This window comes from Leucopleurus acutus, assembly GCF_964270905.1.
Source record: "Leucopleurus acutus genome assembly, chromosome: 4".
Classification (NCBI taxonomy): Eukaryota; Metazoa; Chordata; class Mammalia; order Artiodactyla; family Delphinidae; genus Leucopleurus; species Leucopleurus acutus.
This window is the reverse complement of record NC_139146.1, coordinates 70,407,487-70,434,853: the sequence shown is the minus strand read 5'-3', so window position 1 is coordinate 70,434,853 and position 27,367 is coordinate 70,407,487. Positions and strand designations below refer to the sequence as shown.

General features: G+C 38.1%; 1 protein-coding gene across 2 annotated transcripts; it reads left to right on the top strand.

The window, feature by feature from the left end:
- Nucleotides 1–1,945: 1,945 nt before the first annotated feature.
- COMMD8 (COMM domain containing 8) lies at nucleotides 1,946–26,630 on the top strand. 2 transcript variants are annotated; one of them, XM_082838017.1, is made up of 5 exons: nucleotides 1,946–2,045; nucleotides 4,452–4,607; nucleotides 9,380–9,532; nucleotides 11,089–11,244; nucleotides 26,534–26,630. In XM_082838017.1, the coding sequence occupies exons 1-5, from the start codon at nucleotides 1,980–1,982 to the stop codon at nucleotides 26,627–26,629; spliced, it is 627 nt and encodes a 208-aa protein (XP_082694143.1). In that variant the 5' UTR covers nucleotides 1,946–1,979; the 3' UTR covers nucleotide 26,630. The 2 variants fall into 2 exon arrangements, with proteins under 2 accessions (XP_082694143.1, XP_082694142.1); XM_082838016.1 differs by lacking the exon at nucleotides 26,534–26,630 and adding an exon at nucleotides 12,267–13,160.
- The last annotated feature ends 737 nt before the right edge of the window (nucleotides 26,631–27,367 follow it).

The following is a 27,367-nucleotide window of genomic DNA, read 5'->3' as shown; positions in this document are numbered from 1 at the left end:
TTGTAGGATAACCTGAAAAGCAGGTTTGAACTGAGAAACAGATGTGGAAAACTACAGACAATTTCTTTTCTTAAGGGATGACTTCAACTCTGAATAATGAGTTAATAGCTTTTCTGGATTTCTCAAACATTTGTCAGAAATTGTAATTACTGAAGCTAATCACTTCGTGGGTGAAAATAGGGAGCCCAGAATTTAGGGACAGAAGAAAGTTATCGTTTGAAACTTACTAGTAAGACTTGACCCACAATGATGGGGGATAGAAATTCCCAGAGTAACCCTCTAGAACAGAATATTTCCTAAATATTGGTCAAGAGGGTATAAGAGGCCATTATAAGGGTATGGCATTTAACAAAAAGGAGACTCAAAGAAACAGGTTTTTCTTCAAGATAGAATACACTAAGGAGAAGCAATTCCTATTGTGTAACATTCTGGTAAGAGAGTTCAGTTAGGGTGAGTCAATATCTTGAGTGAAATGACAAAATAGAGTCTGGGGACATAAAAAACTGAAGACTGGACCTTTTCTTGTAATAATTCTAAATTAGTATAGCCCAGAGTTTTACCTAAGCAGCCAACCAGCCAGTTTCACCCTCTTGATTTCTCTCAGATATAACTTCTAGAATCACAGATTTTAATCTAACCTGATTGTGGCAATAACTCAAAAAGGGGTTGATTGAATTGTTAACCTATCAGCCCTTCCTCTTAATATGAACCTGAATCAATACTAATTTGAGGCAGGTACAAGATGTTAGTCGGAGCCTGGTTTAATATTTTACTTTAACAATAAGCTACCAAGCATGATTGTTCCAATGAAACTGTGAAAGAGAATGATTGTTAACAGTGTTGATATACCTCGTATTAGAAATTCTCAGTTGTCATTTGAACAGCATGATTGTGGTAGATATAAACTGTGTGTTTACCAAACTGTTTCTTTTCCTTCTTGGGAACACAGCTAAACTGTATTTTCCAGATTCCCTTACAGTTAGTTGCTACCATGACACTGGGTTCTGGCTGATGGAAACGGGTAGAAATGATGTTCCCCATTTCTAGATTTGGCATATAAAAATCTCCTTTATGATCTTTCACATGCTTTTTCCCCAGTGACTGAACAGACAGAACTCTGAGGTCTTGGAGACTAAAAGAGCCTCCTAACCACCTATACCTGTATTAAACTGACACACAGATAACGAAAAAATAAATATGATGTTAAGCTACTAAAATTTTGGTGTTGTTTTGTTAGTCAACCTACTCTGACCAACGCAGAAATTGGTATGAGTGGGAGGTACTGTAACATAACCTAAAATATGTAGTTGATTTAGTGTATGGCGGCAGGCCAGAAAGCTGGGGTTCATGTTATGCACTGCCTTTGACAATTTGGAAGGCAGAACCTACGCCAACTGAGACTAGTTCTAGGCAATGCGATCGGAAGACAGATTATTATCAGCGTATGTCGGTTGTTATTGCTTGCATTTAGCAAGATGTTGAAAGAAGGGGATGAGTTCAGGTAAGATTTGGCTAATTTTCAAGCCAAAATTAAAGGGACTAGATGGAATCATAATCTAGCATTTTAAATAAAATCATTTAAAACTAAAACTTTGAATAGAAAATTTAGAAAAACTGAAAGGGAATCAAAGTCACCTGTAATCCCCAAAATGAAAGATAACCATAACTCTAAGTGTGAAGAGAAAGTTTAATAAAACTCTGAACAAAGTTACCAACCGCTTTGAGAGATTCGCGAATATGCCTTCCACGTAATACCATAAGGGTGTGTAACAAACGTTTCAAAGTCGCAACGGGCAGAAAGTATTTTCCTCACTCATAGGGAAAGCGAGGCCTCCATCTCTGCGCAAGCGCACAAGGGCTCCAGCCTCTCCCGGCCCGCCCCGCCCACCCCGACCAGCTGGGTAGAGTCACGTGAGCCAGCCGCGCCTCAAAGGAGACGCCAGGACTGGTCATGTGACCTAGCCTCGCTACTCGCAGGGATGGAGCCGGAAGAGGGGGTTCCCTTGTGGCGGCTGCAGAAGCTTCCTGCCGAGCTGGGCCTGCAGGTGAGGAGGGCGCCAGGGGGGGCTGCGCGGGGCCGGGCTCCGGGAAGGCCTGGCGTGCGGGGCAGGTCCCACCTGGACGCGTTTGCGGGGCTCGTGCCGGCTTCCCAGGGGAAGGAGGAGGAAGGGGAGTGATTTCGGGTGGCCCGCCCCCTGCGTTTCCTGGAGAGTTGAGGAGGCCGAGGCTTGGGTCGCCACTTCTGCGACCCGGCCTCCAGTGGCCTCTCCGGGCGCTTTGCACGCAGACGCCCGCCGGGCCGCGCCCGCACCTGAGTGGGGACTGCCTGTTCTCTCCCGCAAGCGGCCGGGACCAAGTGACCCGGGCCGGGGGGTGGAGTCGCCACGTAGTCTTTGAAAACTTACAACCTGGACGCGGGTTGGTTTGCAACCTCTCGTTCCCTATTGAACACACATTAAAGTTTCGGCTCTTTTGCACTGTATACAAGGCCCTTTGTGATTTGGCCTCCACCACCTCTCCAGCTTTGTATGCTGTCATCTCCCAAAGTGCACCATGTGGTTTTACACTTTTATCTGTATATGCAGCTGCTTGTGACTAGAAATACCCTTCTCCTGTTTGGCCAACTACTCATCCTTTTAAGACATACTTTCCTCTCCTTCCTCTGTGCTGTTTTGTACCTTCTGTAAACTTGAATTACAACTCTTATCATCCTAAATTACATTTATTTATTGATATATTAGTTTTCTCTAATGGACTGAGGCTCTGATATGTAGGACCTTATCTTATTTATCCTCAGTTTCCTCATTTGTAAAATGGGGATAATAGCAAGGCTTACTTCACAGGGTTACAGTGAAGATCAGCACAGTGTTTGGTACATAATTCGGGCTTTATAAATGGTAGCTGTTATAGTTATTTTTCTTTGTATTTACATTAACTTGTTTAATAACTGGAATGAAGTGCTCATTACATATTTGTGACTTAATTTAAAAAATATATTCCAAAAGGATAGCACTCTTATTTTTTCAGTTTGAGTTCTGAGTTTTGTTTTAGCATGGGGGACAGTTTGGGATAAGGTGAAATATAGGTAGAGAATTTTGAATGAATTTCAAGTTGAAAATGTTGGTTAATTTATGATAAATAAAATTTCTGTTCACATAGTGCTTTAGCCAACATTTGGAAGTAGGGTCACCAGTTGCTCATCTCTGTTCCGATATGTGTGGTGTTTATAGAGGAGTTACTGCTTAAAATGGACTGGAATATGATCCAGGAGAAAAGAGTTGGAAGCCTTGCTGCTTAAATGCATTTCCAAGTTGTTTGGGTTCAAGTATGCTTCTTACAAGACACAAATATCCCTTGAGAAGGAAAACCATATTTATCATTTGCCTAGAATAGTGCTGGTATAGTACGTACTCAGTTAATATATGTTAAAGGCATGGAACGTAGTACCGTAGTAGTAGTAGTAATAGTGATGATGATGATAATAATAAGATGATGAAGGATAACAATGGCAAGCAGTGTTTAATGCCAGGAGTGTGCCAAGTGATCTGCATGTATTCTTCAATCCATACAACATTATAGGGATAGACGATATCCTCGTTTTACACATGAGGAAACAGGCACAGAATGTTTAAATAACTTGGCAAAACTAGTATGTAGTGGAAATAGGATTCAGACTAGACAGTTTTGTTCCAAAATCCAGTCTTAATTACTTTGTTTAGTTATATATGTGTTAGGGTTTCCATTGCTGGCATTAAGGTAGGGTAGAGAGAAAGGAATGTAAAAAAGAAAGAAAGGCACCGAGGGCTTTTTTTGGACCAAAAGAAATAAGTGTGGGTGTTGTGGAAAACGGAGAGAAGAGGTGTGTAGATCTACAGTTAAAAGACTTTGATCTAAGAGTCATACCTTGTTTTTTCGTTATTGGTATAAATCCGATGTCTAAGGAATCCCAAGGAGAAACTTGTACACTCACCATCTTCCTTTCAGGAACGTTGGAGAAACAGTGTATCTATAAAATTATTTTAGCTTCTGAAGGTGGACAATTACAGAAAGTCTGTGTGTGTGTGTGTGAAGCTCTAATTTTTTTTTTTTGCGGTACACGGGGCTCTCCCTGTTGTGGCCTCTCCCGTTGCAGAGCACAGGCTCCGGACACTCAGGCTCAGCGGCCATGGCTCACGGGCCCAGCCGCTCCGCGGCATGTGGGATCTTCCCGGGCCGGGGCAGGAACCCGTGTCCCCTGCATCGGCAGGCGGACTCCCAACCACTGCGCCACTAGGGAAGCCCTCTAACTTTTAATTAATAAAATAATGTTAAGGATAGTTGCTTTTCAATCTCAGCTGCTCCTGAAGGTAACATGAACTTCTCCCAACACCATTTATGTGCTACGAGGAAGATAAATCTGTTTTATAATTTTACTTATAATTACATTTATTTCTCTTTTTTCTTCTCTCTAGCTTCTTCATAAAATAATTGATGGCATTTGTGGCCGAACTTATCCTCTCTACCAGGATTATCACAGTGTTTGGGATTCAACAGAATGGATGCATGTTCTAGAAGACATTACCAACTTTTTCAAAGCTGTAGTTGGTAAAAATTTATCTGATGAAGAGGTAACTTCATTCCAAATTTATATACCTTATGATAAATAATAAATAATTTGTATTCAGATTTTTTTTTATTAAATTGGTCTTCAGGGCACTATATAAAACAAGGGCCATCATTATTAAGTGTATAATAGATAGCAATAAAAACCTCATAATTGTAAGTGGAAAATCTGCAAGTTCTGGATTTTTGTAGTTTTGTTTTTGGTTGTTTGTATATTTTAAAATTGTGAAACATTTAAGTCATATAGAAGAAAACTGAAAGTTATATAACTGACACCTATATTCCCATTACCACAATTAAATAGTTGTTAAAATTTTATTTTATGTATTTCAGGTTTGTGTGTGTTTTAGAAACAAGGCATGACAGATACACATAAATATCACCCTCCCCCTAGAGATTACCACTTGTGAAGTTGTGTGCGTGTTTTGTATTCTATATTGTGTGAATATTTGCATCTTTAAGCAATATATACAATTATTTGAGCTGTTTAAATGTGTAACTTGTCAATGGTAATGTTTGTATCTATTTGTAATTTTTCTGCAGCATTGCGTTTTAGATTTACCAATGTTCATAAATGTAGATCTGGTTTATGTATTTTAACCCCTTGTAGTATTTGATGATAGGAATTACTAGGGCTTATTTTTCTATCCCCCTACTGATGAATAGTTGGGTCATTGCCTCTTTCATTATTATGAATAGTGCTGCTACAGACATTTTGTATGTGTCTTTTTGTACACACATGGGCCAGCTTTTTCTAGGATAAACATCTTGAAGTGAAATTGCAGGGTCATGGGGTATCCTTCCATTGAATTGCTTTTGTACCTTTGTCTAAAGTCATTTGGCCATGTTTGTGTAGGTTGCCTACTTGGGAAAAAAATGGAGTTATGTATGTTTGTCATTTTGATTTCGATGATATTCTGAATATGAGTTCTTGGATATATGTATTTTAAATATCTTTTATGTTACTTGCCTTTTCAGTCTCTTAATAGTATCTTTTGGTGAATATAAGTTCTGTATTTTAATCAAGTCCAATTTGTCAGTATTTCTTTTGATGGTCAGTGATATTAATGCTGTGTTTAAGAAATACTTGTGCCAGAGCCATGAAGATGTTTTTGGATGCTTTCTTGTAGAAGCTTGATTGTTTTAGCTTTTACATTTATGTCACTGATGCATTTTGAATTAATATTTGTGTATGGAGTAGGGGTCAAATTCAAATTTTTCCATATGATATTCACTTGACCTAGTACCATTTATTGAAATGACCATCCTTGCCCCATAGAATTGCTGTGCAGCCTTTCTCGGAAATCAGGTGACCATATATGTATGGTTCTCTATCTGGACTCTTTTTTCACTCCATTAGTCTGTTTGTCTATGTTTGCCCATACCACAATGTCTTAATCATTGTAGAATTAAAGCTATATTACATTAAGTTTTGATATCTGGTAGTAGAAGAGCTTCAACCTTGTGTTTCTTCAAGATTGCTTTGGTTACTCTAGATCCTTTGTATTTTCAGGTGCATTTTAAAATCAGCTTGTCAGTTTTAACCAAAAAACCTGCTGGAATTTTGATGGGGAGTATTAGCTTGGGCTGCCACAACAAAATACCTTGGAGTGAGTAGCTTAAATAACAGGAATTAATTTCTTGCAGTTCTAGAGTCTAGGGAGTCCAAAGTCAAGGTACGGCTGATTCTGGTCCCTGGTGAGGGCTTTTTTCCTTGCTGCAGATGATTGCCTTCTCACTGTGTCCTCACATGGCTGTGGGGTAGGGGTGGAGACAGAAAGCAAACTCTCTGGTGCTTCTTATAAGTGCACTAATCCCATCATGAGGGTCCCACCTTCATGACCTCATCCAAACCTGATTACCTCTCCAAGGCCCAAGGCCCCATTTCTTGATATCATCTTGAAGGTCAGAGGTTTTTTTTTTTTTTTTGCGGTACGCGGACCTCTCATTGTTGTGGCCTCTCCCATTGCGGAGCACAGGCTCTGGACGAGCATGCTCAACGGCCATGGCTCACGGGCCCAGCCGCTCCGCGGCATGTGGGATCTTCCCGGACCGGGACACGAACCCATGTCCCCTGCATCAGCAGGCGGACTCTCAACCACTGCGCCACCAGGGAAGCCCGAAGGTCAGAGTTTTAACATGAATTTTTAGGGGACATTAAGTGCATAGCATGGGATTGCACTGAATCTCTAGACTGTTTTGGAGAGAATTGACATCTTAACAGTACTGAGCCTTCTGATCTATGAATATGGTATAACCTTCCATTCATTTAGATTAACTTCAGTTTTGCTCTAATATTTTGTAGTTTTCAGTGTAGAGGTCTTGCAAATATTTTGTTGGATTTATTTCTAAGTAACTGATGTTTCTGATGTTCTTTAATTTTGCTCTCCAATTGCATATTGCTAGTATGTGCAAACAGTGTTGATTTTTATATACTTTGTGTCCAACAGTCTTTCTAAATTTATATATAATGGTTTATAAATTTTTTTGGATTTTTTTTGTATGCAATCATTTTCTTTTTCAATTTTAGTACCTTTTATTTCTTTTTTTCCCCTCTTATTGCACTGGCTTATACTTTCAGGACAGTTTTGGGGAAAAAAAAGCAGTGCCTTGTTCCTGACCTTACAGAGAATGTATGTGTTCACTATTTCACAATTTAGTGTGTCAGCTGTATGATTTTTATGGGTATCCGTGATTAGATTAAAGAAGCTTCCTACAATTCTTTCTTTGCTGAGAATTTTTATCATTAATAGGTATTGAATTTTATCAAATGCTTTTTTCCTGAATTTATTATTTTCACCTTTATTTTGTTAATGTGATGCCTTGCATTGATTTTTGAATGTTAAACTAACCTTACGTTGCCAAAATAAACTCAACTTGGTCATGATGTATTATCTTTTTTAATGTATCTTTTGGTTTGATTTGCCAATATTTTGTTTAGGATTTTTCCATCTATATTTGAGTGATATTGGCCCATAATTTTTTTTTCCTATAATTTTTTTTTTCAGAATATAAAGTTTTATTCTGGTCTCATGGAATGAATTAGGAAGTTGTTTGTTTTGTTTTTTTTTCCCTTTTCTCTGAAAGTTTGTGCAAGATTTATTTCTTTTGTCACTTAGTACTGTGTTACCATGTTGCTTAATTTTCAGATGTTGGAATTTTTTTCCAGTTATGATTTAATTACACAGTGGCTCAAAAATATAAATAGTATGGTTCCAGTCCTTTGAAATCTGTTGTGATTTGCGACATGGCTCAGCGTATGTTTCATTTTGGGGGATGTCCCATATACACTTGAAGATAATATGTATTCTGCAATCGTAGGGTGTAGTGTTCTATGTGTAGTTAGGTTAAGCAGAAAATGTTTTTCAATGCTATATTTTTACTGATTTTTTTGTCTCTTTCTATCGGTTACTGAGAGGTTTGTTAACATCTCTAATTATGAAAGTTGATTTACCCATTTCTCTTTTTCTGCCAAGTTTTGGTGCTTTATATATTTTGAAGTGGTGTTATTACGTGCACACACATTTATGATTGTTATGTATTTCTGCTGAGCAACCCTTTTGCTATCCTGCTCTATTTCTTAAAGTCTGTTTTCTGATACATTAATATAGGTATACCAGCTTTAGTGGTTTCCAAGTGTATTCACTCTTATTCTGCTTCACTGGTCAGCCCTTTTTACTTTCTGTTTTGCAAAAATTTGTTAAAACCTCTTGTTTATTGGTTATGCATCCTCATCTTATTGTTTCATGGTTATAGAAGTTTTTTTTTTCATTTATTGATACTACTATTTTAAAGGGTATGTGAGAGTGTGACTGTTGTTTACATTTTAAACAGAAAGGCCCTAAAGATGCTCAGCATCACTAATCATTAGAGAAATGCAAATCAAAACTACCAGGAGGTATCACCTCACACTGGTCAGAATGGCCATCATCAAAAAATCTACAAACAATAAATGGTGGAGAGGGTGTGGAGAAAAGGGAACCCTCATACACTGTTGGTAGGAATGTAAATTGATACAGCTGCTATGGAAAACAGTATGGAGGTTCCTTAAAAAAACTAAAAATAGAACTACCATATGACCAAACAATCCCACTACTGGGCATATACCCAGAGAAAACCATAATTCAAAAAAACACATGCACCCCAGTGTTCATAGCAGAACTATTTACAATAGCCAGGACATGGAAGCAACCTAAATGTCCATCAAAAGAGGAATGGGTAGAGAAGATGTACATGTATACAGTGGAATATTACTCAGCCATAAAAAGGAGTGAAATGAGGTCATCTGTAGAGACGTGGATGAACCTAGAGAGTGTCATACAGAGTGAAGTAAGTCAGAAAGAGAAAAGCGAATATCGTATAATAACGCGTATATGTGGAATCTAGAAAAGTGGTATAGGTGGTCTTATTTGCAAAGCAGAAATAGAGACAGAGACGTAGAGGACAAATGTATGGATACCAAGGGGGGAAGGGGTGGGGTGGGAGGAATTAGGAGACTGGGATTGACACGTATACATTATCAATACTATGTATAAAATAGACAAATGATGGGAACATACCGTATAGCACAGGGAATTCTGCCTAATGCACTGGGGTAACCTAAACGGGAGGGAAGTCCAAAAGGGAGGGGATATCTCTATGTGTATGGCTGATGCATTTTGTTGTGCAGTGGAGGCTAACACAACATTGTAAAGCAACCATACTCCAATAAAAATTAAAAAAATAAACAGAAAGGCCCTTTCACTTATTTTCTAACCATCTATTTTTATTTTCATAGATATCTCAGCAGTTGGATCAGTTGAATTCATCTCATCAAGAAGCTATCATGAAATGCTTAAAAAGTAGGAAAGATGAAATCAAGCAGGCTCTGTTGGAAGAAATAGTTGATATTTCCTCTTCACAGCTACAGGATTTTGATTGGCAGTTAAAGGTGAGAATGTATTTATTTGAGTATTTATGCTTTTTATTTCATTTTTTGAATAGATTTATTTTTTGTAATATATATCTAAAATTTCTGTATTTTTGAGAATACATTTTCCTAAAAGTGTATCAAAGATAATGAAAATTACATCTTTTGTGTTAACTTGGGCATCAGTAAGTGCACTGCAGACATCTAAACCATGTATAATAAATTACAAGTATAATTAATTAAGTAAAGCTTTAAGTCATTAAAGGACTAAAAGTCATGTAGATGAAGGAATAGATATGTACTCTGTGGCTCTGGCGAATAGGACAAAGGCTAAAGTATATGATTTGTAATAAGATAGGTTTCAATTCAACCTAAGAAATAATAATTTAACCACTATACGTATCTGAAAATTATTATTTGTTTTTTGCGGTACGCGGGCCTCTCACTGCTGTGGCCTCTCCCGTTGCGGAGCACAGGCTCCGGACGCGCAGGCTCAGTGGCCATGGCTCACGGGCCCAGCCGCTCTGCGGCATGTGGGATCTTCCCGGACCGGGGCACGAACCTGCGTCCCCTGCATCGACAGGTGGACTCTCAACACTGCGCCACCAGGGAAGCCCTGAAAATTATTTTAACCTCTTTTTGAGTTAGCACACTCCTTCTCATAGCTGGTACTCAAACATAGGCTGGGAAACACTTACTGGCAATATTGAGGAAAATTATTGATGAGGTGGACAACCTGAAGGTGATGCTTTCTCAGATATTATGGGTCCTGTATTTTGGAGAGAGGATGGAGGAGCTACGTGAAGGTTTGTTTGGTCCTGTAGTGTATGCACCACAAGGGGGATCCTTTGAGGTTGGTTGTCAGGGAGGGAGTCCTTTACTATTGCCCAAGTAAACTTCTGCAAGTGGTAGCACTCCAAAATTCAGTTATTGTGGGGTTACTGGCTCAGATTCCAGGAAAACTGAGTTTCTCTTTGCCATCTGCCAGTGAAGCTATGATGATTGTTTCAAAAAGCTTTAGTATCGTCGACAGTTGGTTCTTCCATTTCCTCTAGACAGAAAGTAGAAGAGGTAAAAGTGTCCTATGTTTTTGTTGAGTGGCTCTGATCAAAGATGGTATCTTGATAACATTTTTCAATAGTTTAATAGAGAGTTATCTGCTCATTATTTAAGCATCTTAATTTCTGAGACTTAACGGTGTTTTTAGTTTTATCTTTGTACACGGACTTTCATCCTATTGTTATCGTTACACTTCTTTAAAATTCTGTTTCTTGATGCATTGGACCCATTCAGTACTTCCCAGCCATAACGCTGCTCTAGATTTCTCCTCCTACCATAAAATCCTGACTGCTTGTCTTTTTCCCCTAAACTACTTTCTCTCTTTTCTTTTTCTATTCTTCAGATATATGCTGGTTTGGCATGGGTTTAATTTCTTTTATTCCTTTCACATTTCCCTGTACTTCATAGCAAACAGGAGTACTCTTTTTTCTAATGTGTTGTTTGTAAGCTCTGATGCATATGTAATATATTCCTTTTTAATACTACTTACTAATTAGTATTTTTCTCATTTTAAACAGCTTGCACTTTCTAGTGACAAGATTGCTACACTACAAATGCCACTTTTAAACCTTCAGCTAGATGTGAAAGAAAATGGTGAAGTCAAGCCGTATTCTGTTGAAATGAGTAAAGAAGAGCTGCAGAATCTAATAAATTCCTTGGAAGCAGCTAATAAGGTATGTGTTTTAATTTTTTGGTATGGTTCAAAATATTTAATTTCTGATACCATTAGAGCAATATAAGAAAAACTAATCATTTATGTTTAATATTTCTTTTGTTCCTGATATTTTATGTCAAGCACAGAAGATACTTTGATATGTTCTTCTCTAGTTTTAGATATTACATTAATTATAAATTTAATTTACATTAATAGAACATAATTTATCAAGTGGTTATTTTTTTTTAAAGAATAACAGCTAGATTTGTTTTGCTCCAGTGCTCATTAATGGTAAAAAAATTTTTCTGAAGACATTTAATGATTAATAATAGTTAATGATCTTGAAGAAAAGATTGTCTTATTTACTGGACAAATGGTAGAAAATCGCTTTAAGTACCAGAGACAAAATATGGTTTGTAGTTATTATGACAGAAATCAGCTTGAGACAAAATAGAGCTAATGAAGGACCAAAAGCTTTACATTTACAAAGGAATGGCTAAGTAACAGTAACAATTCCGAGTGTTTAACTAATGTGAAAAATAATATTTAGACAGTAGAAACTGCTGCCGTGAGGAAGACCTAATTCCCTACGTTGCGTATGTCCCTTTCCTTGTTGCCGAGCGTCGTCTCTAGTGATCGTGTCTCAAGGATTAAAGTCAGTTATTCTTACCAACCTCTCTTGCCACTAACCCATCTTGGCTCGATCTTTTTGAAACTCTGGTATACTTCATCTTCCCTCCGTACTCTGCAGTCACTCGGCCATCGTGGTGCCTTGATGACTGGTCCACGTGCCCAGTAACAAACTGGTAGCCTGGCTTGCCTTTGGCTGAGGCTACAAGTCTGGAGACGTGTGTGGCAGAGCCTGGTGTAAATGTTAGATGAGTCTGAAGCATGGATCCTGGCAGACCTGTGCCTTCCGTGCATTGTACTTGTCAGTTCTCCAGCCCCTTCTTCAGAGATTTCAGAGCATCTCATTCAGCAGATACTGGCATCATTCTGGGATAACCTGATTCCCACCCTTCCCTCCCTTTGTGTTTTAAGGTGGTCCTGCAGTTGAAATAACTGGAAGTGATGAATACCAATATTATCGGATTCCACTGCTACAACTGATACGGCAGAGTGAATACCATGTGTTAGGAAACCTGTGATATACTCTTATGGCCTGCTGAGAAAGCAGCAGTGTTGAGATTACAAAGACAACAATTTATCAACTTCCCTAAAGAACAGGAAATTATATGGTTGACAAGAAATGCATAAAAACATGAAAGATGAAAAGGCTATAATAGCAGTTTATATTTTCATAATGACTGTTTTGCTTCATTTATTACATATTTGAGAAACCTTTACAGATATACAGTTTTATTGAAAGCTAAAAGTAGGCTCTAAAATAATGGAAACTTACAAGCACAAATATACTTGAATATTGCTTAAAGAACTATGTGAATAGCAAGGATGTTTATTATGATATATATGGTTAATTTGTGATATTTGAAAAAAATAACTTTTAAAGAATGTATAAGCTATATCTATAACTCAGGAGATTCCATGTTTTTCTCGTATTTCAAAGGAAAGTTTATAAAATGTAAAATTTCTTAGAGAAGTGCTCCAGACATGAAAAAACGCTAAATCTGTGTGAACGATTTTGAGTTTTGAATTCTAGAAACTAAAATCTCATATTAGAACATAGATAAAAATGAAAATAACACTGTAACTTCTGTATTTCTGTGTCTGATCAGGAGAGTATGCTCTGATAAAAAGAATACATGTCACTGTATAGAGTATACACTACTATCAAAATGTCAGCTAAGACTGTATATAGACCACATTTGTTGTAAACTCTTAATTTGTTACAAACTCTTAATGAAGTTTTGGATGTTAACAACTTCATTGGAAAACAGACCATTTTTAATTTCAGTTAACTTTAAAAACAAGCATTTTGAGCAAATAAAAAATATTTTATTTTTATATATTGCTTTATTTCAGATGACTTTCTACATAACTCAATAACACATCATTGGTACCTGATTTTTGCAAGATTTATAATTCATTAGAGCATCAGATTATTATTCGAGGTGTCCAGAGCATTCCCTCTTATTCTCATCATACAGATGAGGGTAGGCTTAGTGAGATTAATAAAAGTGAGTGCAGTTCAGACGGTGCTACTCAAAACGTGTCTGTAGGCTAATGCCACTCTGTGAACTGTTTGTTACAGCTTAGTGATTAGATGTGGAGCTTGTGCCACAATGTTCATCAATATACTTCTTTCTTCACTGAGAAATTTTGGCCAGGAAAAAAAAAAAAATCAGCTGAACTAACCAGCGTGCTTTGGGAGGTAGTTGTTTTACCTTCTTGTGCAAATTCCTTATGTCATTGTGGACCAGTAACAGTTTGTAGGCGAGCACTTGCAATAATACTGATATAGGGTCCTTCAGAATTTCAACCCTCCACAAAGTCCTTCCTTTGAGAAGGGAAAAACCTTACTCTGCTTAGTCCTTCTCTCACTACGTTATTACTACATTACCATATGTAAATGCTTTATTGAAATCTGACTGATATAGACTGCACATATTTAAAGTGGGCAGTCTGATCAGTTTTGACGTCTGCACACCCATGAAAGCGTCACCTCAAGGTGGTGAACGACCAGTCACTCCTGAAAGTGTCGTCCTACTCCTTTGTAATCCTTACTCCTGCGCCCTTTACCCCCAGACGACCACTGAGCTGCGTCCTGCCGTTATAGATGAGTTCCCATTTTCCGGAGTTTAATATAAATGGAATCATACAGTATGTTCTTTTTTTGTGTGATCTGGCTTCTTTCAGTATTATTTTAAGTTCATCCATGATACTGCATATATCAGTGGTTCATTCCTTTTTATTGTTGAGAAGTATTCTGTTGTAGAATTCCACCATCATTTGTTTATCTGTTCACCTGTTAATGGATGTTTTGGTTGTTAACAGTTTTTGGCTGTTACAATACACAGAATGCTATGAACATTCTTGTATGTGTCTTTGTATGGACATATGCTTTCTTTTGGAAGTAAATACTTAGGAGTGAAATGGCCGGATCATGTGGTAGGTGTATGTTTATCTTTTCACTGCCAAACTCTATTCCAAAGTGATTTTTACATTTTACATTCCATACCACAGTCTATGAGAGTTCCACCTCCACCGCCTCGCTAACACTTGGTATGGTCAGTCTTTCTAATTTCAGCTGTTCTTAGGTGTGTTGTGGTGTCTCATTGTTGTTTTAATAATATTCATTTCCCTAATGATGTTGAGTATCTTTTCATGTGCTTATTTGCTGTCTGTACATCTTCTTTGGTGAAGTGTCCAGATCAGTTTCTCATTTTTAAATTGGATTGTTCCGAGTTTTGGGAATTCTTTATATAGCCTGGATACAAGTCTTTATCACATATATGCCTTGAAAGTATTTAAATATTCTCTCCTAATCTGTGGCTTATCTTTTTTTTTCTTTTTTTTGTAAATAGTTTATTTTTTTAGAACAGTTTTGGATATACAGAAAAATGAAGCAGATAGTACAAAGAGATCTCATATACCCCACATCCAGTTTCCACTGTTATTAACATATTAGTATGGTCCATTTGTTATAATTGATGAACTAATATCAATACATTATTATTAACTAAATTCCATAGTTTATTTAGATTTCCTAAGTTTTTACCTAATGTCCTTTTTCTCTTCCAGGATTCCATTTCATATTTATCATGTCTCCTTAGGCTTCTCTTGCTGTGATCATTTCCCATACTTGTTTTTGATGACCTTGATAGTTTGAGGAATATGGGTGAGATATTTTGTAGGATGCCCCTCTATTGGAATTTAATAATTTTCTCCTGTGTACACTGGGCTTGTGGGTTTTGGGCAGGAAGATCACAGAGGTAAAGTGCCATTTACATCACATCATCTCAAGGGTACAGACTCTTAACAGTATTTATGAATTGACATTGACCTTGATCACCCAGCGGAGGTAGTGTTTGTCAAGTTTCTTCACTGTAAAGTTATTCTTTATTTCTCCTTCTTCCATACTGTCCTCTTTGGAAGGAAGCCACTATGTACAACCCAGACTTAAGGAATTAGGCTCCCTCTCCTTGAGGTCCGAATAGTTACATAAATGCTTTGGAATTCTTCCACATAGATTTGTCTCTTTATTAATTAATTTAATCATTTATATAGTATGGACTCATGGATATTTATTTTATACTTTGGGTTATAATCCAGTATTACTTATTACTTAAATTGTTTCAGCTTTGGCCATTTGGAGCTCTTCACTTGGCTCCTTTGTCCTTTGACATACCCTTGAGGTGGATTTTATTTATTTATTTTATATTATCTCCCTAACTTCCTGGCAATACTAGATGCTCCACGCTCATCTTGTCAATTTCCTTCCCAGTCCTGGAATCAACCATTTCTCCAAGAAGCCCTGGTTCAGTTTATTGAAGAATGGTATTGGAAACCAAGCTGGGTGTGCTCATTGTTGTTTTTTGGGGCCCTCTCAGCTGACCGAACAAAGAAATCCATGCATGTAAACTAACCTGGGTATATACACATATCTATAAATACTTCTTTATATAATCATCTGTATATTAAGCTGCACATGAGTTCCTCCTGATGTCTCCAACTCTGCTTCATTAGACAGGGATCATTCTAGCCTGCTACCCTCCCTTATCTGTGAATTCACATTCCAGCAGTGAGAAACCTGAATCCCCCCATGCACCATTCATTCCGGAATATATATAGCAGTCAAGGTTGTTAATCTGTACCCCTGTGTGGGAGGGGGAAATTTTCTTTTTCTTCCCAGGAAGGATTTATTTCTTTTGCCTTTAGTCTCACAGACTCCACTCATTTCCAAGTTACTTGGGTCAGTACCTCTCCTCCCCACTCCCTTCATGAGGTTGTTTTATACATTTGTAATAGTGAGATTTTTTGCTGTAATCTGTCTTCCTTGCTGGGATCCCCCAGCTTCTTAGATTTAAATTTGCATACATTAAGGTGTATTCTTTTTGTTGAACAGTTCTGAGTTTTGACAAATGCCTAATGTCATGTTGTTGGGGGAGGTCATCGAGAGGATGTGGCCAGCTGTTGACCCGTGAGCTGGACCCTGGCAATAGGAGGCTCCTTGCCCCCTCCCCTGTCCTTGGAATGTGCATTCCACTTGTTTTCTCCACTCCCACAAGCTGCCCCAAGGATCCTGCCCAGAGGTGATAATGTGGTATTGAGACTCTCTGGACTGTATATGTGACTGAATCCAGTTAAGGCTTCTATGTAAGCTTTTAAGACTTGGGTGGGTTGAGGCAGAGATCTACTTGTTTTGGTGGCCGCCCAAGGCAAGTCTTGGACGTTGCCTTTCTTGTTAAAACCACTACCTACTAATCTGGAGTGGTTCACCTCTCACAGGGCAAGAGATCCTTGCCCTGCATGGGTGGGGGCTGGTTTCCGATTACACTTGGGAAACTCCTGAGGTTGTGAACTAACACATGTACTGACTCCACAGAATAGTTCAACACCCTAAAAATCCCCTATGCTTTACTTAATCATCCCTCTCCATCTTCCTCAGAACCCCAGACAACTAGTGATTTTTCTTAATGTCATTATAGCTTTCCCTTTTCTGGAATGTCGTGTAGTTGGGATCATGTAGTGTGTAGTCTTTTCAGACTGGCTTCTTTCACTTATCAGTATGCTTTTCTTCCAGGTCTTTTTGCCTTAATAACTCATTTCTGTTTTCCGTCTGAGAAGTATTTCATTGTATAGGTGTACCACCGTTTATATTCACTTGTTGAAGGAAATAGGTTCTTTTCATTTTGGGGGCAATTATGAATAAAGCTGTTGTAACCATGCACAGGCAAGTTCTTAGGTGGACATAAGTTTTGAAACTAACTGAACAATACCTAGGAATGTGGTTGTTGGATCGTTTTGCACAACTGTGTTTTTTTAAAAAATAAATTTGTTTTATTTATTTATTTTTGGCTGTGTTGGGTGTTTGTTGCTTCACGTGGACTTTCTCTGGTTGTGGAGCGGGGGAGCTACTCTTTGTTGTGGTGCGCGGGCTTCTCACTATGGAGGCTTCTTTTGCTGCAGAGCATGAGCTCTAGGTGCATGGGCTTCAGTAGTTGTGGCACGCGGGCTCAGTAGTTGTGGCTCACGGGCTAGAGCACAGGCTCAGTAGTTGTGGTGCATGGGCTTAGCTGCTCCACGGCATGTGGGATCTTCCCGGACCAGGGCTCGAACCTGTGTCCCCTGCATTGGCAGGTGGATTCTCAACCACTCTGCCCCCAGGGAAGCCCCAGTTTTGCACAACAATGTTTAATGTTATAAGAAACTGTCAAACTTTTTCAAAGTGGCTATACCACTTTGCATTTCTTTCTTTTTTTAAAATTGTGGCAAAAAACATAACATGAAATCTACTCTCTTAAATGTTTGTCTGCAGTACAGTATTGTTAACAGTATTGTTAACATGTATATACATTGTTGTGCAGCATTGAGACTCTATCCATGAACAGCAACTCCCTATTTCTCCCTCCTCCAGTCCCTGGCAATCCCCATTCTGCTTTCTGCTTCAAGAATTTGACTACTTCTGATACTTCGTAAGTGGAATCACGCAGCCTTTGTCCTTCTATAGCTACCATATTCCATATGCTTACCATAATGTCCTCAGGATTTCCTTCTTTTTTTTTTAAAGGCTGAATAATATTCCATTACATGTATATACCACATTTTTTTTAAATCCATTCATCTGTCGACGGACGTTTAAGTTGTTTTCACCTCTTGGTTATTGTGACTAATGTTGCAGTGAGCACAGGAGTGCAAATATCTCTTCGAGAGCCTGTTTCCAATTATTTATGCTAAATACCTTGAAGTGGGATTGCTGAATCACATGGTAGTTCTATTTTCAATTTTTTGAGACATCTCCATACTTTTTTCCATAGCCATGACATCATTTTACATTCCCACCAAAAGTGCACAAGGGTTCCAATTTCTCCATATTCTTGGCTGGTACTAGTGACAACAGAGATACACAAACCCCTACCTTATGCTAGCTTCTTCTTATTTATAATCCCTATAGCAAATCCTAAAAATGCTATGTATATATTTGTTACTTTCTCATTTAAATAAAACTGGATGGCCATTTCTTTCTCCCGTTGTATAACATAGTCTTCTGGAAAGAGTAGCCAAGTGTAGGGTGTCTAAACCCCTGGTAGCTCTGCAGGCCAAGGCTCTGATGGTAAAGTGCAGATTCCCAGTTATGTTGCTGGATGAATGTTGAAGCCATCTCTAGGCTGGAATTTAGACTCTTACTGAAAAGCTATTCTACTAATCACCAATTAACGGATAAATGAACTTCACACCTTTTGTCTGTTCATTATTTTATTGTCAACATATTATTTGTGAAGGGAGAGAATGAGTTCAGAGTTTGGAAGTCTTCAAATTAGGAAAGACTGACAAATAGGCCAACTCTACTATTCATATTTACAGTGGAGATTTTTAAAAGAAATATGACATAATGCACCTCACAAATGGATGCTATTAAAGTCCGTTTTAGGCATCGTTTTTGAATACAAGGAAACTTCATTTCTTCTTTTTTTATTCCCTAATATGTAAACACTCCATATGTTCAAATGTTTGTAAGGCATGTTATCTTAAAGAATATTAAAAAAAAAAAATCAAAGTGGTACAGAAATAAGCTCCTGGAAGAGTGCTGGCATTTTTCTCCCAATTGTTGGATAATACTGCAAAGAATTTCTTCCAAATAAAGGGATTTTGTTTTGTATTAAATTTTATAATAAAAGCTCCCAAATGAAATATTCAGAATTCTAAACATTTTTAAGGATTATAAAAAGATATGCCTGAAATCTTGCATGTTTTTAAACATAGTACAAAGTAAGCTTTTTATATGTAGGCATTTTTAATAAAAAAAGTTTTATTTGTGTTTTAGGAATAAACAGGCTAACATAAATTGTACATATTTACAGCAATAAACTTCATTTCAGAAGCTGCACAACGGCTTTTGTAAGTACAGCTGATGGTTTTTGACACCAGCCTTCAAACGTGTTTTCTTTCTTTCATTTGCTGCAACATTTAAAATCTTGTAGTACTAAAGCAAAGAAAACAGCAACTTAATTTTATAGCAAAGCCACACTATTAACAAAATAATCAGTAAACTACAGTCCCGTGAGTGCTAAGGTATGAGACTGTGAGTCCTGAAATCGAGAGCACAAGCATTTCTTGTGTCCATACCTGATTGCATGTAAGTTGATTTTGCATTTTACAAGAATACATGATTACTCAATGAATGATGAGTAGAAAAAAGGCCATGAAGGGTAAAAGGGTCAGTAATCAGAAGACACTGAACAGCTTCTTGGTCACTGATTCACTGCTAAACGGGAAATCTATTTCTTCTTTCATGTGTATAAATCACAGTCTCCAGGCTTCATGGATTTTGTCCACAGATCATTTTTGAGATAGCAAAGGCCTAACGTCAAATACTTTAAGCATGTAAAAAGGAATTAATGAAACGGTTAGGATATTTAATCAAATTCCTAACAGAAAGGGTACAAGTCAAGCATACTGTATGAAATTTTGATTTCAAATGTAAAAAGCAACTACAGAAAAGCACAAGTTTCATTAGAGAGAACAGCAGTTTCAATCAGAAAATACAGTATATACTGATACAAAATAGAAAGTTGGATTACAAAAGTAAGGAGTCTACCTTTTCTTTCTTGGCATCGGTGAAACCTGTCTCATTTCATTAAAATTTCTGTAGGTTTCTGGAAATACTCATTCTTGCCCTTGAGCTTTTTAGTGGTCTGGTAGGTATACAAAAGTATTATCTGCTTATGTAAGAGAGCAGATGCTTATGTCAAAAGAGCAAAAGAACATTAATATATTGTAATTTATGTACCTCTGTAATTAAAGGAGTTCTGCCTGCTGAAAAATAAAGAGGGGAAAAGGGGTTATTTTATTTACAAGAGCTGTGTAATGCCATTCAGGAATTAGCTAATTCACATTTAGTAGGAGGGTAATAGACAATTCAGCAAAATGATTAGTGGAGATTAAAAAACACAAGGAACAAAACACTTAACATCTTCTAACATATTTGGTGAATTTAGCATAACGGATTTTGAGAGGCAACGGAAGGTATGCATTTCTTTCTGTATACATGTAGCACCTGCTTTTGAAAGATCCAGTTATATAGTACAGGGTGCTGTGAATTAAAATAGCAGGAGACTGGTTTGGAAAGTTCAGCTAATTTTTGGATTCAATCAAGGTTTAGGTGAGGTGGTAGCCAAAGAGATGTTCCATTGCTGGCAGGATAGTAATTTTCCCAATCTTTAGCCTAATGAGTCCTGCTTTCCCAAACCTCCTGAATCACTGTGTAAAGATCTTTGCCTCAAGTTGAGTCTCCTTGGGTAAAGACAGAGGAGTGAAATAATTATTCAGAGATGATGGACAGCCAAGAGAATTTTTCAAGCAAGCCACCCTAACTCAGATGAGTTTCTCTCAAAGAGAGTTTTATTTGTATTTATGCAGTATTAAAGTTTCCTCTTTACATTTTCATTAACCTTTTAAATGACATGACAGCATTATTTCACATTAGCCATTAGGTTCCCATCACAATGGCACAAAATGCTGCCTAGCATTCAAAAATAAAAAACTTAAAGATGTCAAAAAAAAAGTTTGGCCCTTGTAAACATTTATATCATTTGGAATTTCCAAAATCCTCATGCAGCCTTGACTTTGTAATAATGCCACATGGTAGTTTTTAACAAGAGGGTTATTGGCCCTCTCTAAAATAAGGAGTTGAGCAACACAGTCAATGAATATATGCATATCTAATCAGGAGTATTCCATACTTAGAAGAGTAGTGGATGTTCTGAGTGTGAAATTTCACTTGTGTATATGATTCTGTTTTCCACAACACTGCAGTGAGTTAGAATAATCAAGGGGCTTCCCCCAAGATGTCTCAGTGGCATTGTTGCAAAATAGAAAATAGTTCAAGCTTTATCCAGTGAGTATTTCAAAAAGATGTAGGCAACAGATTAACATGAAATTGATTTGCTTAAAAAAAAGAAAAAGCAGATACACTGCAATTCAATGGATTTGGGGAAATATCAAGTAGAAAAATATGTTATCTAGTAAAACTGGGGTGGCTGGTTGCCACTCTGAGGTAAGGCTTGCAAATGATATCTTTTATGCAAATAAGTAAATATATATAACAGGAGAACAGGGAAGTTAGCAGCTGAAAGGAGAGGGGCAGAAAAGGTATTTCTCTGTACATCTGTTTTATGCAGTCTTGAGGGACAGTTGGTGCATGTCAAGAACTGCCCATCCCCCTTAGATAGTTCTAAACCTTCTATTTACTTCTTGGCAGAAATGAAATTTGGTGTGCCATACTCTCTGGGAGGACTCTCTTAGGATTCACATTGGAGTGTTCCAATTACGCAGTGTAGTCCCAGCTTCAAGAGTAAACGCCCAGTAGAATCTAGATCCAAAGGCTTTTAACAAGGCAAACTTGGGTAAACGAGGGAAAAATGAAACTTCAAATAAAACCGTTCCTTCTTCCATAGAGGAAAAGCAGTAGTAATTAGCATGGAAAGTCCAAGTCTGCTAGACTGGCAGACTCTAGAATGGTGGTGTTAGGATTCAGTTTGTATAGTCATAAACAATGGAAAAAATCTCAGTGACCACTCGGCACAGACCCTAACATGGGTTCAGTTGTAACTCTGGCTGCATTTAAAAAAATCCACTTAGAGGTTGCAGACATAGGCTCAATGGGACTAAAATAACTTGGGGGAGGGTAGCAGGGACACCTGCCTCACAAGGTATTATCTATAATTCTGAAAGTAATGTCCATTATGGACATTCTCTGTTGCTACATATAGCAACGTAGGTTATTCAGTCAGCATGTACAGATTCTCTACAATGGACAGAATAATAGATGCTTTGGGCAATGCAAAAGAATTAGAAAATGGGACATTTACCCTTAAAGACCTTACGCTTTATTTAGGGAGGCAGAGCATCTATTTGCAAAACTACTGGAAAATACATAAATGAAGTAACTATCTTTGGACAAAATGGCCACAAGAATTGAGGGTGAAGGGGAGAGGGAGAGTGAACAGAATGAGGGAAGTTTGCTCATGATGGCTTTTTGGTTGATGTTGGCCGGATTCATTAGGGAGGCGTTAGGAGGAGGCTGAGCTGGAGATAAAATGTAAAAATTCAAGCACAGCAACGAGAACATTTTGGGATGATAGGTGGCCGCTGCAGTGGAAGGGTAGGGAAAGCGTAAGGATTAGCATGCTTGAAGCTGAGTGAGGGGTACAATGAGAAATGAAGTGAGCATGAGTGATGGAGAAGACGGAGGTCAGTCATGAATAAAAGATTCATAGGGAGCCAAGATATTTTCTCCAAGGTGTTAATATTAACTTGCTAATATTTCCCATATCCTCCAGGTATGGGAATCATGAGACCTCATAATTAGCGTGACTATATAACTCGTTATCTAAATGGACAATTTTGAGTGAAATTATCTATTGATAATTACACACTGGCACTATCTCAGGCAAACTGGGGCACGCTTCAGGCTATTTAGATGTTGTACAAGCTGCTCCTCCTACACTTTCCCTCAAGAGAGTAATGAAAAACTTTTGTGTGGAGGATGGAGGAAGGATGGAGAAGGATTACAAAAAAGAGCAAGAGTGTTCACTCGGCACTGTATCTACATACTGGGAGAGGAAATCACTCTCTTTTCTCCTACTCTCCACTCATCTTTGAACTACCCACAACCTGGATCATCAGGTTAAAAAGATTAAATCCAGGCAGTGTAGTAGAGTGGAAAAAGCTTTGCCTTTGGAGCCAAGAAAAACTGAGATTGAATACTAACTCCATCACTAACTAGTTATCAGATCTTGGGTAAATCATTTAACCTATTTGAGCCTCTATTTCTACCTATTGGTTTTGTCATCTGAACTTCACAGCATTGTAGTGAAGGTCAAACCAGGAAATAATGTGTGGGAAAGTGTTTTTTGATGCCTTAGACCAACGTGTGACAGTCATCGTTGGATATCTACCCAAAAGCCATTCTTCCCTCTTTTTTTTTTTTTTGGGGTTGTACGCGGGCCCCTCACTGTTGTGGCCTCTCCCGTTACGCGCAGGCTCAGCGGCCATGGCTCACGGGCCCAGCCCCTCCGCGGCATGTGGGATCTTCCCGGACCGGGGCACAAACCCGCATCCCCTGCATCGGCAGGCGGACCGCCAACCACCGCGCCACCAGGGAAGCCCCCTTCCCTCTTTTTGTTAACATATTCCCCACCCCACCTCCTTTTTTCCCAGACACTGGGCAGCTTGGGGTTAGTGTTGTAAGCCAATCATGATAATTCCATTCCTCTTATCGGAGGCTGGTTCAGGAATGGATGTGTTATCCAACCCTGGCCAATGGGACAACAGAGAAGACTGTTGAGGGAGCTTTTTGGGAAAGATGTCCTTGCTCTTAAAAAGAAATCCAAGGCAGGGCTTTCCCTTATTTCTTCCACTTGATATGAGTGCATAAGTGTAGCCGCTTTGCAACCATAATGGCTGCTGATAACATACAGAGTTAAGAACTGGTTAGGGAAGGGGCCTGAGTCCTGAATGACATCACTGTGCTATTGAAATAATTAACCCAGTAACTGCGCTACTTCTGTTATATGAGATAACATTTTGATTGTTAAAGTTACTTTTAGCTGTATCTTTTGTTACTTGCACTTAAATGAATCCTAATTGATATACATATTAGTAAGTACTAATCTCAACTTGGTGAAAATTTGAAGACTTAGGAATGCTTCCTCTGTTTTGAAAAAAATGAAATTAAATATGAAACCATCACTAGGAAAAAAGTGTGGGAAACCAGTAATAGAAAACTATTAGCTCACTACTTTTAAGAGGAGTAATGAATACATCTGTACATAGGAAGGTTTTGTGGGGTGTGTGAGATCGAGGGGCAGAATATTAGGATAACTCTACAAAAAAGAGACCATCTCATCCATAGAATGGCCTATGGTGGAAGGGAGGAATTTCCAGGCACTCTCCTAACAGTTTTGAATGGTCAGGGGTTCTCAGGAGAATCATGAAAGTTTAGAGATGGAAGGTATCTTTTAAAAAAGGAAAAAAAGTTATGAACATCTGTGTGCAGGAATCTCATTAGGGATCTTGTTCAGACACTAGGATGCATCTTTAAAAATGTGAATAGCTAGAAATGCTGATTGCAATTTAATAAGTAAACTTTCAGTTTTGCCATAGCTGTGCCTAAAACATTTGACAGATTTAATGATTTAAGTGGGGGATAGGAGGAGGTGGGAGAAGTGGGGGCAGAGAGAGTGGATAACAGACCTGGAATCTTTTCCAATAGATGGGTGGCTGCCTCTTACCTGAGAGCTCAATCATACCTGCTATTCCTCTTACAGGACACAGGACAGTGATGGCGTCTAGGATGGGAAGGAATATGGAAAGGCACTGCAATAGCATTTCTGCTCAGATGCTGCTTAGAAGTTGGCTTTTCCACTCAGGAGGGGCATTCCATGGCCATTCCTGACTGAGTTAGAGAGAATGGTCTAAGGGATCAACATCTTTCAGATATCTGAAAATAGAGACCACGATGATTATGTTATATGAGACTCTCCAGTGCTTTTAGAGGGAAATATTGTAGTGTGGACGATTACTAAAATCATAAATTTTTTTTTTTTTGCCACTTGCCTGAAAATTTAACTCTATGTTCTCTATATATTTTTAGAGGACTGTGAACAAGTTTTGAATTCAGTTCACTTTACACCAGATGGCTTACTCCCAAAGACATGCAACAAGGAATATAACTAAATTTGTGGGGCTCTGTTAACAGAGGCCATGAGACTCCTGTATCTTTCTGGTAATCTCCTACACAAATGAATCTCTTTAAATCCCTTTGAAATTTAGTACTGGAAGGGAACTTGGAGGTCATCTGGTGGAATGTTTGTAGTCACACAACTAGGCTGTGATAGTGACAGCATAAAGCCCAGGTCACAAAATCCTAATTCCAAGGTGTCTGCTGTTCACTATAATTTCCTTCTCCCCACCGCGCAGCTCATTTATAGTTAACTTTTTAAGGTTAAGCTGCACATTGCTTGGTATATGTTTAGAGAACTTTCTGTTCTCTAAATATAGAAATGTTGTCTGGAGGAAAAAGAGGTTCCACATATTTTATAGGGGCAGTTTAGACAGTTTGCCTTATGACCTGTCCAGTTACTAACTATATTTAATGTCTGCTAGAAGGTTGAAGAGGAGTGGGTAGGGTAATGCATAGAAGTGGAAATCTGTAATAGGAATCAGATACAGAAAGGATGAATTAGGTCAAGTTCCTAGAGGACAGTCTGTAACTAATGCTGTGCTGTGTAAATGATTAGCCATTCTGGGAGGAATAATAATAGATTTTTAAATGGCATACAATTAAGACTGAAGAAGTACACAAATGAGTTTGATGAAAAAGAATTGATACAGTGTGAATTCACCACATTACAACTATAATGTAAGGAGATGGTCTTATCCTCAAACTTTAGTGTAGATAATGTAGTTTTCTTAGGTTTGAGCTTATGATTTTTATTTCCATTTCATTTTGAATTAGACTGGGAGGGAGAAGGTTTAGGTAAACGTGTATTCTGTATATAAGGGACAGAAAAGCAGAAAAGAAAAATAACCCAAGGCAGTTCAGAAGAGGCTACTGTGATTATACAGTAGCTACCTCTAACGTCCTGTTAAAGGCAATAGGAGTAGGAATTTGGGGAAATTATTAAAATTCACTGTTTTTGTAGATTCAATTGAAGATATGCAGTATAAGTCCAAAGAAGCTTAAGCTTTCTGCTATCCATGGGCAAGACAGCTTATGAGGTTTAGAAATGAGAAAGGAAAAAGAAAGGAATTGATTTCATTGGGTTAAGGCATGAGTCAGGATGATGTATGGTGCCAGGAAGGAATGAACACAAAAGAGGTAATCTGTTTCACGTTGCCAAACTTGCAAAATGCATAAACATATCGTATTTGAATAGTTTTCACCTATAAAAAATTATATTGGAAAATGTTCCCCCTTGCCTGTTTTTTTTCAAAAGGAAACCCAGGGAGAAGTAGGAGCCAGACAGCAATACTGATTGCTCTTATTTATCCTTTGGCTTCTAACTGGGGCTGTTTTAAGTTAGTGAATCTGTGACCCTGTGTACTTTAGGCAAATGCATAATGTTAGTTGGCCTCTCTTTTATGAAACAATTTTTATTGATTTATTTTTCTATTGTCTTCAGGAGAGAAAATGCAGGTATGAGAATGGTTTTCTTTGCCAACTGGTTCAGAAAGATACTTCCTTTTCCCACACCGAATTCCTACTGAAGCCTTGGTGATGAGTGCTGATTGTTCCAGGGTGGACAGAGTATCTAGGGGCCAATCAGGAATGGTTGCCAGTCCCTTGATGTACCAAGGACTTCTTGAAATAGGAAAACCGAAACAAACAACTGTTAGATCTCTTCAGTTCGAATAAGGGAATTCTTGGTTTGGAGAAATAGAAACAAACTCAAAACTATGCTTATCCTTCCAGGAACTTAGTATTTTCTGGTTTGAAGTTCTTCTATTGAAAAGGATTTCCTTTCAAATGTTTGTGAAGTTGCAGCCTCTAACAGTGGAGTTTTCTGTCAGCTTAGTTGATTTCAGTTATCTGGAAAAAGCAGGATTTAAGCAAAAGCACAATGTATTCTGGACCTAGAAATTGACTTGATTAGTTCCAACAGGGCTTTTTTTCTTATTCAATTGATTGTGGACCCTACTTGGCACATTTTGGAGCCAAAATGTCTTACAGTGATGGCTCCCTGCACTCTTCCTGGCACTTAAAATGCTGGCAATAAAAGCCTTGCCTTGCTAAGTTCTTACCTGCAAGAAAGACATTGATCACTCTCAAATGTTGCTAAGAAACCAATCTATTTCCCTACTTGCTTAGAATTTCTGAATTTCTGTGGATACCATCACCCTCTCTGGGACTGCCAGTCTGCATGGAAACACATCTTATGGCATAATATCCCACCATTCCGAAGACTTTTTCAAGAATACCAGGACTTGGGAGAAATATATTTGAGAACATTTAATTG

Coding starts and splice junctions, on each gene's coding strand:
- COMMD8 (XM_082838017.1), top strand. CDS start 1,980: ATGGAGCCGGAAGAGGGGGTTCCCTTGTGGCGGCTGCAGAAGCTTCCT. Junction 2,046..4,451: donor CTGCCGAGCTGGGCCTGCAG/GTGAGGAGGGCG, acceptor TCTTCTCTCTAG/CTTCTTCATAAAATAATTGA. Junction 11,245..26,533: donor CCTTGGAAGCAGCTAATAAG/GTATGTGTTTTA, acceptor TATTGTCTTCAG/GAGAGAAAATGCAGGTATGA.